An 18035-nucleotide genomic window follows, 5' to 3' on the forward strand; every position below is an offset into this window, starting at 1 on the left:
TTTTTTTTTTTTAATTTTTGTAGGGGTTCATAGCTCAGAGTTTGCCTGAGACTCAAAGAAGAATTTGGACTTGGACTTTTAAGCACTTCTAGAACTATTAAGACTATGGGGAGGGACTGAATGTGTTTTGCATTGTGAAATGCTTATGAATCTTTGGGGGCAAGGGCATAATGTTATAGATTGAATCTGGAATATATACCAAAGGCTGCGTGTTAAAGGCTTGGTTCATTCCCAGCTGACAGAGTTATTAGGAAGTGGTGGAAAATTTAGTAGTTGGGGCTTAGTTGAAGGAAGTAAGTCTCTGGGGGTATGCCTTTGGAGGGTACATTTTGTCCCTGGCCCCTTTTAGTGCTCTCTTTGCTATTTGGCCACCAGAAGGTGAGCAAAACTACCTGCCATGTTCTGCCTCTCCACAGACCCATAAACAATGAATTCCAGTGACCATGAACTGAAACCTCTAAAACTTAATCCAAAAATAAATCTTTATGTTGATTTTCTTAGGTATTTGCTTACAGAGATGTGGAGATAACACACATGTCCTTCCAGGGGTTGATGTTCAATTGAAATGTGAAAGTCAGCTTTATTTTAGAATCTATGGAATGATACCCTATAGTCCTTATTCTGGGATGAAGATGACTATGAGTAGGGATTGAAGGTGAGCATGGGAATGGAAATGAGTATGAGATAGGATCTGGTATTGAATCTTGGTTTGAGGAAAGCAATAGGAATGTACATTAGTGAGGGAAAGTGGATGGGACAGAGGCAGTGAGGGAGACCTTTAATCCTCCATTTAGAGGGCAGGAACATTACATATGGCACTGAATAAAACAGAGTGAGATTCTAGGGGGTGACTTCTCCTAGAACCCTGTGGCGTAGCCACTGTGGACCTTCTGTGTAGCAGGGGAAGACCCCAGAAGATCTGACTACTGTTTTAAGTTTCCTCCCAAAGTCTTCACATATAATAGCTGCCAATGAAGATACAGATGCCTTTATTTAGCTTTAATTTCTTCTGCTTGTCAACAAGTGACTGCAGTGAGTTCCTTGAATATCTGCTGGTATTCAAAACACATTTGTCTTGAAAAATTTTCTTCTTCTTTCCCCCCTCTACTCTAGCAAGTCGTTCTCTTTGTCTCTCAAATAGTGCCAGAATATTCAAGCCAAAGAAATTAAAGCTACTGGACTGCAATGTGCTTGGTATCAGAATCTCCCTGGAGACAAGTCTCAAGTAGTTAGAGAGGAAAATGCTCATGCTGAAAATGAGATGTGGTAATCTTGGGATAACATGTTCCCAGTGGGGGTTAGCCACTGGCAGAATTCTGACATTGTCATGCTTGAATGGTCAGTGCCTTTGAGAGTTGGTTATATAAATATACAAACCAGCAGATATATCCACTAGAGACAAAGTGGTCTTTCATTAGAGAACAGGTTCTTCTTCCTGAGTACGATTTGGTGGGAGACAGGGAAGCAGAATTTGTTGGAATAGAAAGTGGTTCACTTGGAATTTCAAATCCAAGGGAGGAATCAGCTCTGAGGACTGAGTGGTGAGGGTGAAAGTTGGTTAGCTAAGGGGCGACCTTGTTTGGTGAGGGAATTAAAAGGATAGTGGAAAAGACTGAAGCTTGGTATTTTGTCTACTGTAGGGAATGCTGAGAGTGTGGATGTCAGGATGTTTGACAACTCAGTCATATAAGCTGTAGAATCAAAGAGACATAGAGGGTGCAGCATAAGGGACTCTTTGGACAGCAGGTAATTGATGTTAGCATTTTCTCACAGAGGGGTGCAGATATGATAGTTAACAAAATGTGGATGTTAAAGATGCTAGTTCACAGGGTTGCATGAGATAGTAAGTACAAAGCTGTATCTAGAACAAAAACATGGAAAGGAAGGGCCCATTGGCCTGGTTGGGCTGGGACCACCTGAAACCTGCTAAATTCTTCTCATTGTCCCATATCCATAATTTCACAACACACTATTTACTCCTCCTATTGCTATAGTTACCCTTCTCATAACAAGAGAAGGCTGCATTGAATCCTTGGGATACATCATCCTAAAAAGGGAAACAGAATAGAAGGGAAATGGTTAATCAATCACTTTGTCATAACAGTGAGCAGTTTTCTCCCTTTTTCTGTTCTCTAAACATGATTTTTTTGACCTGGAAAGACAGGAAAACGTTTAATTTGTAATGCAGGTAGAAACACAAAGTTCCTTTGTGGAGGAGGTAAAAGACCTCTAGAATGAAAACTATAGAACACTGAGGAAAGAAATTGAAGAAAACCTTAGAAGATGAAAAGACCTCCTATATTCTTGGATATGCAGAAATAATATTGTCAAAATAGCCATATTTCCAAAAGTATTACACAAAGTCAATACTTCCCCATTAAAATACCAGTGACATTCTTCACAGAACTAGAAAAAGAGTTCTGAAATTTATATGGAGGAATAAGAGATTCAGAATAGCTAAAGCAGATCTGAGAAAGCTCTTCTTGGCATGAAACCACCATATGACTCAGCCCATTCCTTGGTACATATCCCAAATATCTAAAAATACTATAGAAATGCAGCCATTAAATTATATATACTATACTATACTATATTAATGTTTATACCAGCACAGCTTACAATTGCCAAGTTATGGAACCAGCCTAGGTGTTCATTAATAGTCAAGTGGATAAAGAAAAATCTGGAGGCATCACAATACTGGACCTCAAATTGTAATATAGAGCTATAGTAATAAAAACAGCTTGGTAATTGAAAACAGACATGAAGACCAATAGAACTTGATAGATGGCACAGAGACAGAACCACATAAATATAGTCATCTGACACTTGACAAATTTGCCTAAAAACATGTATTGAAGAAAGCATGTGGTGCATTAACAAATGGTGCTGGGAAAACTCGATATCTGTATGTACAACATTGAAATTTGATCCCTATCTCTAACCTTGCACAAAAGACAATTTGAAGTGGATCAAAGACCTAGGAATGAGACCAGAAACACTACAACTGTTAGAGCAAAATGTGGGCTCAACACATCAACATATTGGCACAGGCAACAACTTCCTTAACAAGACTCTTAAAGCATAAAAAAAATAAAACCAAGAATTAATAAGTGGGATGTCTTTAAATTAAAAAGCTTCTACACAGCAAAGGAAACAAAGATGGAAAGAGAGAATCTACAGAATGGGAGAAAAATCTTGGCCACCTGCTCCTCAGGGCATTAATATCCAGAATATACAAGTAACTCAAAAAAATTTAATATCCCCCCCAAATAACCCAGAAACTTCTGAAAAGAAGAAATACAAATGGTCAACAAGTATATGAAAAAATGTTGAACATCTCTATCAATTAAGGAAATGAAAATCAAAACTACATTGAGATTTCATCTCTAGTCAGAATGGCAATTAATAAGAATATAAAAATTACAAATGTTGGTGCGGATGTGGGGAAAATGTACTCTAATACATTGTTGATAGGACTGTAAATTAGTACAACCACTAAAGGAGTTTGGAGATTCCTCAAAAAACTAGGCATAAATCAACCATAGGACCCAATTATCCCACTCCTCAGTATACATCCAAAAGATCTAAAACCATACTATAGGAATGCAGACATGTAATGTGTATAGCAGTGCATTTCACAGTAGCCAAGCCATGGAACCAGCCTAGGTGTCTATCAACAGACCAATGGAGAAAGAAAATGTGGTATATATACACAGTGGACTTTTACTTATTTGTAAAGAAGAATAAAATTATGGGATTTGCTGGGAAATGGATGGAACATCATGCTAAATGAAAAAAGTCTGACTCAAGACAGTCAAGGGTTGATTGTTTTCTCTCATATGTGGAAGCTTAACTGAAGTAAGGAGAAGAAAAAAGAGAGGGAAAATCCTATGAAAATAGTAGATCAGTGGAAGGGAATTCAGGGAAGGGAGAAAGAACTGGAAAAGGGAAGCACAAAAAAGCGAAATGAATCTAGCCAAAGTTTTCTTTGTATATTTATATATTAATATAGCACAGTTGATTTCACCATCATGTATATCCATAAACTATAAATAAATAGAAGAAAGATAAGAAGAGAAAAGAGAATGGGGGTAAGGGGAGGAGAGAGAAAGGGGAAGTACTAGGGACTAAAATGGAGCAAATTATAGTCCATGATTTTATAATCATGTAAAAATGAACCCAATATAATGGACAGCTCTAATGCACTAATTAAAAAAAATAAAAATAGGTCCGTTGGTAGAAAATGCTTTAGAATATCAAAATCTGAAAGCCATAAAAATCCTGTAATAGAGAAGGACAAATGGCCAATGATAACAACAAATCTCACATATGTATGTGGTTGTGATGCTTGAAACCAGCATGTGAATCATGAAGTTAGTGGTTTCCTCACAGATGAGTCTGAGCTCCTAGGAAGTATAATTTTACTTTACACATCAGGAGGTAGAAGTTCTGAATCCAAAGCAACCAGGAGTTCTTCCTTGACGTCTCTCATGGCCACCAATTGGGTAGCACCCATTGCCCAGGTCTATTACTGCTTCATGCTCACAGATGGGCAGAGTGGGTACTGAAACGCCTTGTGAGACTACTTCCTTGGAAGCCTGTTCTCTGAGAGCTCTGATTCCAGAGAGAGACTAGAAACTGGCATCTTCAGAGACCATTGACCTGGGACTTCATGGAAGGGATAGAAAGGTTTATTTTTAGAAAGCTCAGGTCAAACAGAAAGCAATATATTTTTAAATAGTTCATGATTTCTTCTCATGTTAGCTCTACAATGACACTAAGAGTAAAAAGAATGAGGGCTTAAGATTCACTTTTCTTCTCTTTCTAAGAGGCTCAGACATTCATTATCCAGAATAATTTGACTCTTCATGTTATATTCCCTCATTTTATTAATTTTAAAAGGTGGCCAAATTTTCAATTTTTTCTTCTTTGAAAAATGCAAAGGAGATTTTTGTCCATGAGATCCATATTTTATGTTCTCTGAGTTCTTAAAATCAAAGGCCAACTATCCTGTTGTGCTTCTAAAGACCTTGAGTCTTGGGGTCAGAACTTGGGCTCCATCCTCTGATCAAAAGCTTTTCAAAGCTAAATATTTCTCTTATCAGTCTAACACAAATGGTCATCTGTCTTGGGAACAGGACTCAACAATCAAGGGTTCAGAGACGTTTCCTTATGAGAATTCAAACTCTCAAACTGAGTCAATGCAGGTTCACAGAGTTACTATCTGGGATTTTATGCTGAAACCCTTCACCATATCCAGAAAGATATTCTATGAGCTACAGATGGAAACCTTACTTCTCGCTGAACCTTAATCCCTGCCTTGCATCTTTCCCTGTAGGAGTGTTGTCCTGTTCTTTCCTTATACTTCCCATCTCAGGTGTCTCTTGGGGTCAATGAACTCATTTTGAAATGTATAAGGAGGAATAGGAAAAATGAATTATTCTCTGAAGACTTATGGTTCTATCTCTAACTTTTTTTTTTTAAGAGAGAGTGAGAGAGGGGAGAGAGAGAGAGAGAGAATTTTTTTAATATTTATTTTTTAGTTCTCGGCGGACACAACATCTTTGTTGGTATGTGGTGCTGAGGATCGAACCCGGGCCGCACGCATGCCAGGCGAGCGCGCTACCGCTTGAGCCACATCCCCAGCCCCTATCTCTAACTTTTAAAGATCTTGGAAGTCATTGTTCAAAGAAACAAAAAAGTTAACATAATTAAACTGACTTTTACTGGAACCTGTGTTAGTCTGCTTTTCATTGCTGTGACCAAAATACCTGACAAAACTTAGTGAAGGAAAACTTATTTTGGCTCATGGTTTCAGAGGCTTAGTCCACTGTTGGCTTGTTCTGTTGCTGTGGGCCCAAGGTGAGGCAGAACTTCACATGGGAAGGTTCTAGTAGAGGAAAGCCGCTTACCTCATAGAGTCCAAGGAGGAGGGGCAGCTGTGAGTTATTTATCTGATTGATGTCTCTCTGTTTCCACGATATGGGGAAACAGATTCACCTTTGGGTAGCACAGAGACAGGAGGAGGAACCCCATTACACACAGGAAGTTTAGTATAGGAACACTCATGAAGATAAGCTGGAGCTCAGCCATGCTGCAGTGAAGCTCCTCAGACAAAGAAGGTAGCTTGCATTAGCAGAAGCTGTACACTTGGCATGCATGTTCTAGACCACAGTTTCAGACCCACATCATAGAGCTTTAGCACAAGACACCAGAGGTTTTTGAGAGAGGGAGGGGGCAACCTATGGGAGATGAACCCATCCATGTCCCTTCCCCATCATCTAGCCCTGCTGATCTGTCCACCTCCCTGGGGCCCTTTAGATTCCTCCATCCTGCCACAATTCCACACTTTCACTAGCCCTTATATTCACCTCACAGAAATGTTCTGTTATTCAACCTGCTACCTAGATACTATAAAGGAGACTTTTACTGCTTGCTGATCTCTTATTGGATCCTAGTCCATCTCTGAAAGTCCGATGTACTGGAGGACTTACTCCTTCAAGATTTACTGTGTTCTCAAACACAGCTTCCCATATACACAATATTTTGTTTATCTGTAGAAAAGCAGAAATACATTCAGTAGGAGCTCACTGCCTTATCTCATATCCACTTACCAAAAGCTTTTAGAAAGCAGAGTATCCTGCACCAAACAATAGAAACCAAGATGAAGAGGGAGACAGGATGTGGCATACCCATGGCAAACATCTTGAACATGTTTTATTTTATTTTGGGGTACCAGGGATTGAACCCAGGGGTTATTAACTACTGATCCCTTTTTGTTTTTATTTTGACATAGAGTCTCACTAAGTTGCTTAGGGCCTTGCTTTGAACTTGTGACCTTTCTGCCTCAGCCTCCCTAGTGGGATGATAGGTGTGCATCGCTATGACTGGCTTCAACATCTTTTAGAAGTTTTACTTTCCTGAATCTCTTTTAGGATATTTTGCTCAAAGGCTCTCAAATCTTGGCCTGTTCTACCCTCCTGCTTCCTTATTTTGTCTATTGAATCCCCTCCCTTTCTCCCAACACTTTTTACTTCTGACTCAATTTCACAGAACAATTGTGCTGGACCCTAACCCATGCTACCAGTCCGAATCCTGATTTGGGTAGAAGGCTTCTCTGTAGTGTCATTGTACCTCTAATGAGCACATTTGAAATTTATGTAGGAAAGCCTTTGCTTTGAATTGCAGCTATGGTATTAATTCGTCCATGAAATAAAAACCTGAATAAAACATGAATTTTTCCCCTCTGTTTGCTTTTTGCCAAAATATATATTGACTCTTCCATACTTTTTAAAACAAGATATCTATTCTACTAATGGTGTATATGTATTTGTTTTATCTCCCCATGTTAGCCAGATGTTCAAATGTATAATAACCCTTATAGCTTTGTTATGTAGATTATAAACAGCTGAAATTAAGCCCTGTGCCATTTCCTGACATGGCTTGCCTATGTTCCCACACTGAATCGGATGAATCTGCCTTGGTCACAGAACCTGATCTTTTCCTTTCCATATGATGAGTTACCAGTAATGACAGCCCCTGTCTTTGCCTGTCTTCTCCTGCATACACAGCTTCTCCATTGTCTCCACCCCAAATAAGACCAGCTTTAAGCCTCCCTCCTTTTTTTGGCCTCAGGAGGTATCTCTGTTCAGAAAAATACCTCCACATAGCCTTACATCTCTGGCATTGTTTCTTCTTTATAACATATTTGTCTCTGACAGCCCGGTCCTTGAGGTCTTTAGGATTCTCAAATGCAGAAGCATCTTTTAATATCTGAGGAATATGAGCTCCATAAAAATTTCCATTAGAGTATATATGTATATTATTTCAAACTGGCTTTGACATAAATAAAGGAAAGCTGGGGAATTGTTCCAGACTAAGGGAGACTAAACATGCATAACAACTAAATACAATATGAGATTCTACACTGAATCTTGTATTGGAGATTTTAAAAATAATAAATCTACAAAGATTTACAATCTACAAATCTACTACTGGATGAGTTCACAAATATGGATTATGAGTGAGAAATGTTTAAAATTTTATGCCATGTTAAATTTACTGAAGAGGATAGTTGAGTATGTTCTTTTCTTAAGAAATACATAATGAAATATTTAGGGTGGGAGTGCATGATGGATGAAATGTATTCTCAAATATTCATGAATGTATGTGTGCATATGTGAGTAGGTGAGTTGTGGGGGAGGGAGAAAGAAAAGATCAAAGATAGGTCAAAAGGTTAACAACAGATAAATCTGGCTAAAGGGAGTCAAGGTGCTTACCCTCAGCAACTTTTTTTTTTCCAATTTTAATTACTTTCAAATAAAGGCATTTAAAAAAAATGGTCCACTGACTATGTCAATCTTAGCTTAGGCTAACTGTTGAGAAGTTTGGCTTTATTTCCTGCAGCTGCCTCCAGCACACTTAACTCTTAGTAGTACGCAATGTCAACTTAAAATCTTCTTTCCACTTTTTAAGAAGCTAACATTTCAATAGGATTTTTGAGAAATATTAAAGAAAAAAGCTTTTTTATTATATAAAAACAATGACAAAATTTCAAGGAACCATGTAATTCTTAAATTTTTTCCTTTCTGACCTGGTGCCATCATGTGTCTTCTGGGGGTTTGTGGTGAAAATTTGTTTGCAATTTACTTTTCTGCTTTTCTAAGATACTTAACTGTCTTTCAAAGGGTTTTCAGCTCCCAAAACATGTTGACCCCCTTTTTAAACTTGTTTTAATTAGTTATACATGACAGTAGAATGCACTTATATACTTTGAATGCACTTATATATCATACATAGATGGGATATAATTTCTCATTTTTCTGAGTATGCATATTATAGAATCACATTGGTCATACAGTCACATACATACATACAGTAATAATGTCTGTTTCATTCTACTATTTTTCTTATCCCCACATTCCCTGCCTTCCCCTCCTTTCACTTCCCTCTACCTAATCTAAGGTAACGTTATTTTTTTTTTGCATTACTATTCTTAATACCCATAAATACCACACTTTGTGAATTTCTGTTTGTATATAAAGTATGTCGACATCCAATTCAAGTCTTCATACATGTACTTTGTACAATGATGACCATCACATTCCACCATTCTTCCCTATGTAGGATTCATCTATTCCTCCCATGCTCTCCCTCCCTAACCCACTATGAGTCAGCCTCCCTATATCAGAGAAAACATTCGGTATTTGCTTTTTTTGGGATTGGCTGACTTCACTTAGCATTATCGTCTCCAACACCATCCATTTACCTGAAAATGCCATAGTTTTTTTTTAAAGCTGAGTAAAGTTTCATTGTGTATATATGCCACATTTTTAATCCATTCATCCACTGAAGGACATCTAGGTTGGCTCCACAGTTTAGCTCTTGTGAATTGTGCTGCTATAAACTTTGATGTGACTGTGTCCCTGTAGTATGCTGTTTTTAAGTCCTTTGGGTACAGTCTGAAGAGAGGAATAGCTGGGCATGTTGACCCTTTTTGTAATCCTCTTTTTCTTTCTCTCTTCCCAGCCCCCTGTCTCAGGGATTGAACCCAGCGGTTCGCTACCAATGCGCTACATCTCCAGCCTTTTATTTTTTATTTTGAGACAGGGTCTTGCTAACTTGTTCAAGCTGGTCTTGAACTTGTAATCCTCCTGCCTCAGCCTCCCAAATTGCAGGGATTATAGGGTGCACCACCATGCCTGGCTTCCTATCCCTTTATTATCATCTGGAAACAATCTTTAAAGATCCTTTACTGTTTTAAAAATTTTATTGAAATATAGTTCACATACCATAAATTTCACCAATGTAAAGTATGTAATACAATGATTTTAGTATGATCATTAGAGTTGTGCATCTATCACCAGGGTCAATTTTAAAATATTTTCAGAATTTCAATGTCTCCCACCATTTATCTATTACTCTTCTTGCACATTTTCCCCTTGACTCTGTGCAACCATTAATCTATGTTCTGTCTCTATACATCTCCCTAATTTGGACATTTAATTGCCTCATACATGATCAGGATATCACTATCCATCCATGTTCTGTCATGTATCAATAGTTTTGTTTTCACATTTAACCCACATTGTACTATGTATGAATACTTTTGTTATTGAATAAAATTCCATTATATGGACATACCACATTTTGTCTATCCATTCATTGGTTTATGGATATTTGTGTTTTTTCCACTTTTTGGATATTATGAGTAATCCTATGCATATGCATGCATAAGTTACTATGTGGATATATATTATCATGTCTCCTGGGAATATACATAGGAGTAGAATTACTAGGTTGTGGGTCAATTGTGTTGGTCATCCTGAAGAAATGACAGACTATCTTCCAAAAGTATTACACTTTTGCATTCCAACCAGCAATGAATACAACTTTCTGATTTCTCCACATATTCTCACATACTTCCTGATAGTCATTCTAGCCATCCTAGCAGGTGTGAAGAGTTATCTAATGATTTTGCTTCGAATTTACCTGATGACTCATGATGTTGAGCATTTTGTTATATAATCTGTTACAAAATGGCATTGAGGGAAAGAGATGAAATAAATATATTTAGTTTGCTGGATTAAATGGAAACAATCACTGTCAATGAGTGACAAGAATTGTTTTCTTGTAAATAGTTTTTATCCAGAGGTTCAATTTTTTTATGCCTATACTTGTTTCATGTGATAGTTACTATGTGATTAAGGGATTGACATATTGTACAGTTAATTCATAAGATTACTGTTATAGTGAGGAATTTGCCCAATTGAATTCTCGGGGTTGAATAAAGGAGAAGAATGCATTGTCAAAATCCATAAATCTGTTTTTCATAACCAATAAAAAAAATAAAGACCAATTTATTAACACACCTGTACATGGACAGGTATGTTCTTAATGTGCTATCAAAAGACTGTGAGAACATTGAAAAAGGATACACAGCTTATCATCTGGAATGAATAATGAGATAGTTAAATGCACTTTGCTTCATAGTGTAAAAATGGGGTGCATCACAGATGCCAAATCGATAATTACAAAAGTTGAGTGGTAGCTATAAGAATGGTTATGTGGGTCTATCTGCTTTTGTATATCTTTAAACATTTTTGTAATAAAAAGCTTTTAAAAAGTAACATATTAATTTCCTTATGACAAGAGGGAGGAGCCAATAAGAATAGCTGGCAAGGATGTGTTTAGTCCATAAACTGGAGATGAGCTGTTCCTCAATATAGATACTTCAGGAATTCCTTTTAGGTTAGGCCCTTGGAAGAAAATTTCTTTCTATATCACAGGAAGAAATATAAAACAGGGGGAGGATGCATAGAGTATTTTTAAAAAGTTTATTAATGCAAATTCCATGTGATGGCTTCTAGTACCTCTATGAACTGTGAGTCTAGAACATTGACTCAACAAGTAGAGATGACCCCACTTTGAAGAAAGTGTAGAGAGTTAGAATAAATGTGTCATGAGTGAATGGACTAAGGAATAGTGACCTAAGCTTCATGAGGTTTGTTTGAGAGTAAGTATACCATAATTATTTGGGGAATAAGTAAGTGAATTATTTCCACATAGTACGGGACCAACTGTGACTTCACTGTGGTGACAGTAAACCTGTTAGATTGAATCCAGAAGTGATCCATCACTTATAGGAAGGCATCCATGGGAAAAGCAGAGAGATGGGATTTTCCCAGACAAGGAGGATTAAATGTATGGGATGAGGTTCAGTTGGAGTAGAGCTTTATTAATGGTGGTTACTTGATAGACAATTCTATTATGAAGAGGGAGGGAATGAAGACCTTTGTGGATAGAATGAGAAATGGAAAAATTTTTGACACCTCAGAATTTAAGAGCATAAACTAGATGGATAGGGGGATGGTTCTGTTTTCTCAGATGGAGATGTTTTTCTGGTAATAAATTCTATAAGTGTGTCAATAATTAAACTGGACCAAAGGTTAGAATCCTAAGGTAGGACAATATGGATCAAAGACCAGTTTATTAACTAGTCCATACATGGTGATTTTCCAGTTCCTCTACCAACTCCTTATCTGTTTATCCCAGGGACTCCACAAAATCTGTATGCCTTCTGCAACTCTGAGCTTTGAACACTGCTTTGAATTCTGACAAAGAAGATACTCTAGTAGATTAAAAGGAAGCTGTGGTAGACATCTTTTTGTTTTGATTTTTCCAACAGAATTCACAATTTTTCCTGTAAAACCTATTCAAATATCCCCTAGGAAACTCACTCAATTTTGAGACTCAGTCTGTGCAAGAGGAGTCACCTTCCTTCCAGACAACTACTGTAAAAGTAGGTATGTGTGTAGTCTTGAACCAAAAAAAAAAAGCATTCCATACAGGTCTGTGGTAAGCAGGTGAAAATCTGTAAACCTGGTGCATACTTCAGCCTTCACTGTGGGATCAGGAGCTCAAAGTGATCTGAGAGATATATCATGGCTCCATCCAGCCCAGGAAGATCAATGGTGGCATTCTCATCCTCATAAGGGCAATATCTTGCATATTGTTATAAGCATGGGTAGAAAGAATGCACCAATGGCACCTTCCCTAAAGGTAAGGATGACATGTATGTATTCAACCAATCAGCTATCTTCTTGTAAAGAAGAGCCCCTTGTTTACTTCTGCCAGTACAATGTAAGCTCTGCAGTACCCTGAAAAGCCTCAGAGAAACGCTGACAGAATCACACTGGGAAATGCAAGAGGATGCCAGGGTCAGGATGTGGGAATGATGGGGCATAAACCTCTCTTCCACCAACAATGTCATTCTTTACTTTCTGTGCATGTTTTTCTTACTTTCCCACTTACCCTAAGATATCTTTTCATTACTCTTAGCTTTATTTTACCCTAATTGATATTCTTAACACTGACAGTTGTAGGCAGGGACAGCAGAGACCCCTTTACTCTACAAAACCATCAACAGGCCAGGCAGACTGAAGAAATATTCAGGAAGAGGGACCATTTGCCTTAGTTGATTTTCCAGTAAGGGAACCTCAATGGCAAGATAACAGTATGCTTCTAAAATACGTTACCATGCCCACGTGACAGGTTCTTAAGCAGCACCTCCTCTTTTCCCAGATGTTCTGTTAGCTTGCTTGAATCCACTTTGGCAATGCTCTAAATGCCCCCAGGAAAGGGTCACGCACCTGACAGGCTGATTGGTGACAAATTTTATTTAAAAAATGACTAAGTCGTTTTATTCTAAGAAAATGTACTTCTCTCTTCTTGATCAATGAGGGGAGGAAGTGTGGACTTCCATAAATGCCATTAAGGCAAAGCTAAGAGGTTGGAAACTACCACCTTCTCCAACTTCACAAGGGAGGGGAGGGGATTTAGGGGCAGGTAACATACCTTCAAGAAGAGCTCTAGGGAACTTGTCACCTTGCAGAAGCAAATACGGGCAAGGATTGAACTGATTTCTTTCCTTAACCACAACCAATGGGGTTTCCCCAAAACCATGCATTTAACACAATACAAAGAAAAGAAAACTCTTGTAAGAACATTTATTGGAGACATTCAGTATTTCCATCAGGGACAATTATTATAGGCAATATTCCTTCCTGCAAATGGTGGATAAGAAGTTTCTCTTTACAAAGTAGGGAATAACAACCAAAATGGCTTCAGCACAGAAATGGGCAACCAGAGACAACTGGCCCACTTGATGCCCACAGGGGAGACTTGAATGAGTCTTTGTATCCCTGTGGGGCATGAAGTTGATCCTTGTTACTTTAGAGCAAGGAGCTTTGTAATTGAAGGGATGCACTTGGACAAACTCTGCCTGGACCTCGAGTCCTGCCTTGGGCTGAGTTTTCCAGACTTAACAGGGGACAAATGTGGCTCTTGGGGGCAGGTGACATTGATTCCATGCGAGTGTCCACGTTTCTCCCCCAGGACATTTTCACCATCTCTCATGATTCTGGGGTTGTCAGTATTCCCAGTAAAGGTAGCTCTCCTTTGGACTAGGCCTCTGCCCTGCACAGGTGATGATGGGGAGCTGCCCTTTTCCGGGAAACCTTGCCTTTTGCCTGTATTATTAGGATAAAGCCTTTGACAAAAGTTCTTCATCTGGTTTCTGAGGCTTTCAAGAGGAGCTGGTCCCTTCAGTGCCTGGGCTGAGCAGGACTTGCTCCCAAGAGTCTGCTCTAATGTCCTGTCTTGAGGGTGGTGACTCCTCCTTCTGGGTTGGCATGTGCCCAACCCTGCATCCCCTCCACCAAGCTCATGTGTTTTGAGTCCTGGAGGAGTCATTGTCTTAGCAGTTGCTGGGCAGTTCTTATCTTGGCTTTTGTGGAAGTCAAGCTTAGGGACCCAGGGTCCTTGCCCATGATTCATACTAGTCTGCGTGTTGTCCAGGTGGGCATGCAGGACCTGGGAAACTGCCATGTTCTTGCACGCAGCACCCTGGTCATGTTTAAGGAAGGTCCTGGAAGTCAAGCTATTTGAAACAAGGGGTATGCCATTGCTATGGCCTTGCTTCTGGCTAGGTTCCCCCTTCTTCATTTTAGGCCTTAACTCACCAAACAATGGATTGTTAAGGTGTGACAATCCAGGGTCTCTAACAACTGATATTTTGGGGGAATTTTCAGGAGTATATACATCTGACACTGGGGAGCTTTCTGGCTTTCTGGTTGTCAAGACAGTGGGAGGTTGTGACTGACAAGCATAGAGCTCCTGTGCCTTCAATGTCTCCCTGGATTTCTCAGATATCTTGGACATGGAAGAACTTCCCCAGGGCATCCTATTGCCCTGAGGCATTGCTACACTGTAGCTGGAACTCAGTCTCTTAGGTCCTATTTCCTGAGGTCCAACCCCAGCTTGCCTCATGGGCAGCTTTGGGCTGCATCTATTGGCTGCTACAGGTGGTTTCTGATAAGCTTTGCCTATAATGCTCTGTGTCTGGGGCAGAACAGATGGTTTGCCATCCTTTATTCTGCGAAGGTCCTCTACATGCTCATGCTTGATCTCAAAGACTGTTTGTGTCAGGATCGCCTGTTCTTTCTTGACCATGATTGAGGTGGCAAGGAGAGGACGATCTAGACTTTGAGTTGCATTTTTGGTTTTCTCTTTGTCTCCATGAAATGCATTAGATCTTCCTCCATGGGTCTTGGACATGCTCTGTTTAGAATCCACCCCAGAAATACGGGTGGCAGAAAAAGGAAACTTGGAGTGAGAAAAGGAGTGATATGAATCTTTTTCATTAAAGATCTCTAGGGATTCCTGAACCCTGTTGGGAAGGCCATATATCAACCTCTTATGAAACAGTGTAATGTGGTCTTCCATCATCCTCTTCTTGCCAGCATCGAGGAAGGAAATAGCCTGGGTAGTATTGACTGAGCTGTCTGTCCTGGTTGGTTCCAAAGGTTTTTGACTCGTTTGTCTGGTGGATTTCTCAGTTACAGGCAATACCAACATGATAGTATGCCATGATCTATGCACAGTGCCAGGAATCTGACCCTCACTGATTTCCTGAAACTTCTTGCTCAGGTGGGAGTTCAAAGCATTTTCAAGTTGTTTCTGAAGTGGATTCACAATTGAGGTACTTGGAGTTCCACCTGATGGACTCTGCAAGTGACATTCTAGGTCCTTCCTTGAGGAAGACCCCAGAACATTATCTCGGTCACTCAGAACATGACGATTTTGCTCAATCTTGGTACCATCTCTCTGTGCCTTCCTCACTCCCATCTTTAGAGGAAGCATTCCTGAGCTCAGTTCATGGAGGTTTCTGGGTTGGCTCGAGCCCCCCTTATTTATATCTTTGGTGTTCTGACTCTTATCCAAAGAATTTCTTGAATGCCCACGACTGCTCTTTAACTCAGAGGTCTCAGGAATTTTTTCCAGAGGACGCATCAGTGACAAGGATGCATAGACTCTGCGGGGCAGGCCCCACAAGTGTTGGATACGCCTCTTTCGAAGGTGGTGGTCTAGTTTCTTCTGAACATCATCTGAGAGGGGATAATTTCCAGGAAGGATGGAGATTGCAACATGAGCTTTGGAGGATGGGTTAAGGAACATAATGTTGGGAGCTGGAGGACAAAAGTCCTCCTGGGATTTGTGGACCACAGAGGGTAAACCCCACAGACTTTCCTGTGTTTTTTGTATCACATTGTATTCGAGGTCATGAATTTCAGATGGCACCAGAGATAGTGCCTCATTCTGGGGTCCAAGATCACGTACTCCACAGATCCTAAACTGGTTTTTAGGAGGTGACAGAATTGGGAGTGGGGATTGAGGCTGAAGCTGGGTCTGGGCATGTTCAGGAGAGAGATGTTGGGGTTGAGGCTGGGAAGAGGTCTTGGGCAAGGTTTGAGGTTGGCTACAAGGTAGGAACACAGGTGGGGTATAGAGGACTGGGGATTTGTGGGCTGTGGAGTCATTGGATGCTGTATTGAAGCAGACAAAGGCTGAGGAATAATCACCTGAAGCTGTTACACTAGGTCTCAGGGACTTGGGGTGTAGAGATGGGACACCATAGAAAAGCTGGGTGTAGTTTTTCTGTAAATGGTCCTCAAATCTCTTAGGATAAGGGGACTGCTGATCCACCTGTGGTTCCTCTGATTTGCCTTTTTCGTTCCATGAAAGAAGAGAGATGGCCGAGTCCTGCTGATCAGCACCTGACTCTGACCTTTTCTCTGAAGAAAATCCTTGGTAATTTGTCTGATGTTGTTTTGGAAAAGATTCTGCTTTCTTTTCCTTTTCTTTCCACTTGAGGACATCACCTCTCTTTTTGATTTGTCTCTCCAGGTATGTCAGGACAGCAGGGGGCAGAAACCAGATGTTACCAGTCTCCACACAGTAGGCTACAGTGTCTCCCCCAGATAAGTTCTCAGAATGGAGGGCAAGAAATTGCTGTTTTACACCATCTTGTGCCAAATTGGAAGACAGCACATTCTTGGCAGGGGCCTCTGTGCTGGAATGGTCCATGCCTCCCACTGGAACAGAAGTGGACAAGCCAGCAGGACTGCTCACCACAGTCAGAGTGGCATCTTGTGGTAGAAGAGTGTCTGTTTCCTGAGTGGGATGTGGTGGGGGAGGGGGGAGGAAAGTGCTGGGGGGTGGTAAAGGGTCTTCTGTGGCCTTGGAGTCCAAGGGAGGAAGAGGCTCTGGTGGCAGAGAGTCACTCAACGGGGAAGGTGAGAGAAGGTCAGCTGAGGGCATGACCTTGTTAGGGGGAAGAGAGAATGAGGAAGGTGAAGAAAGCTTCAACAGAGAGGCTGGCAATAGTTCCCCTCCTGGGACTGAGGAGAGAGCAGGGAATTTGGAAGGTGATGATTTTCTCACATAACCTGTGGAATCCAAAGGTGTCTGAATACTTGCAACATCTTCCAAGGGTGCCAGAGATAGCAGATGACTGACCTCATTAAACATCTTACAGAGGTTGTCTGGACGTAACAGTTGCTGCAAGTTGTCTCTATCCTGATGTTGGCCCAGGGGGCTGTAAGGGAAACAAAGTACAAAGCTGTAACAAGGACCATACAGGAAAAGGAGGTCTGCAGTCCTGTGGGTGAAACCTCCTACCCCCTTCACATTGCTCATATCCTTCACCTCACAACACACTCTTTAGCACTTCCCAAGGACTTCACTCACATACCTGTTGCTAGGGCTCCCCCTCCCTGTGAGAATGCCATGCTGTACTGAATCTCTGGGGAATGCATAAAACATGTGAGAAAGGGACTAGGAATGAAGAAAAGAAATGAGTAATCACCTTGTTATGACAGAAAACAGCTTCTTCAACTCCTGTGTTTCTCTCTGGCTCGTTCTCGGACCTGGAAAACCAGGACAGTGGGTTATACATAAGGAATGTTTGTAAACAGGGATCAAACTGGGATCCCTTTATAGGAAAAGCTGATTACTATCCAGGTTGGAAACCCCCAAGAATTTTGAAGACAAAGTCCAACTGGAGCAAAAATCATTAAGAATGTTTTCATGTGTGTGGCTTCAGTGATGAAGTTCTTCACATAGTTAATCCCATTAGAGGCTCTGAACCAGCAGGTATAAGCATTGAATTCAGCAATTTCCTCAGAGATGGGTCT

General features: G+C 40.2%; 1 protein-coding gene across 1 annotated transcript; it reads right to left on the reverse strand.

Annotated features, from left to right (window-relative positions):
- Positions 1 to 13728: 13728 nt before the first annotated feature.
- Positions 13729 to 17538, reverse strand: LOC144254323 (spermatogenesis-associated protein 31D1-like). The gene has a single exon (XM_077797329.1). The coding sequence runs from the start codon at positions 17536 to 17538 to the stop codon at positions 13729 to 13731; it is 3810 nt and encodes a 1269-aa protein (XP_077653455.1).
- Between the last annotated feature and the right edge of the window lie 497 nt (positions 17539 to 18035).

Source organism: Urocitellus parryii, chromosome 4 (assembly GCF_045843805.1).
Source record: "Urocitellus parryii isolate mUroPar1 chromosome 4, mUroPar1.hap1, whole genome shotgun sequence".
Lineage (NCBI taxonomy): Eukaryota > Metazoa > Chordata > Mammalia > Rodentia > Sciuridae > Urocitellus > Urocitellus parryii.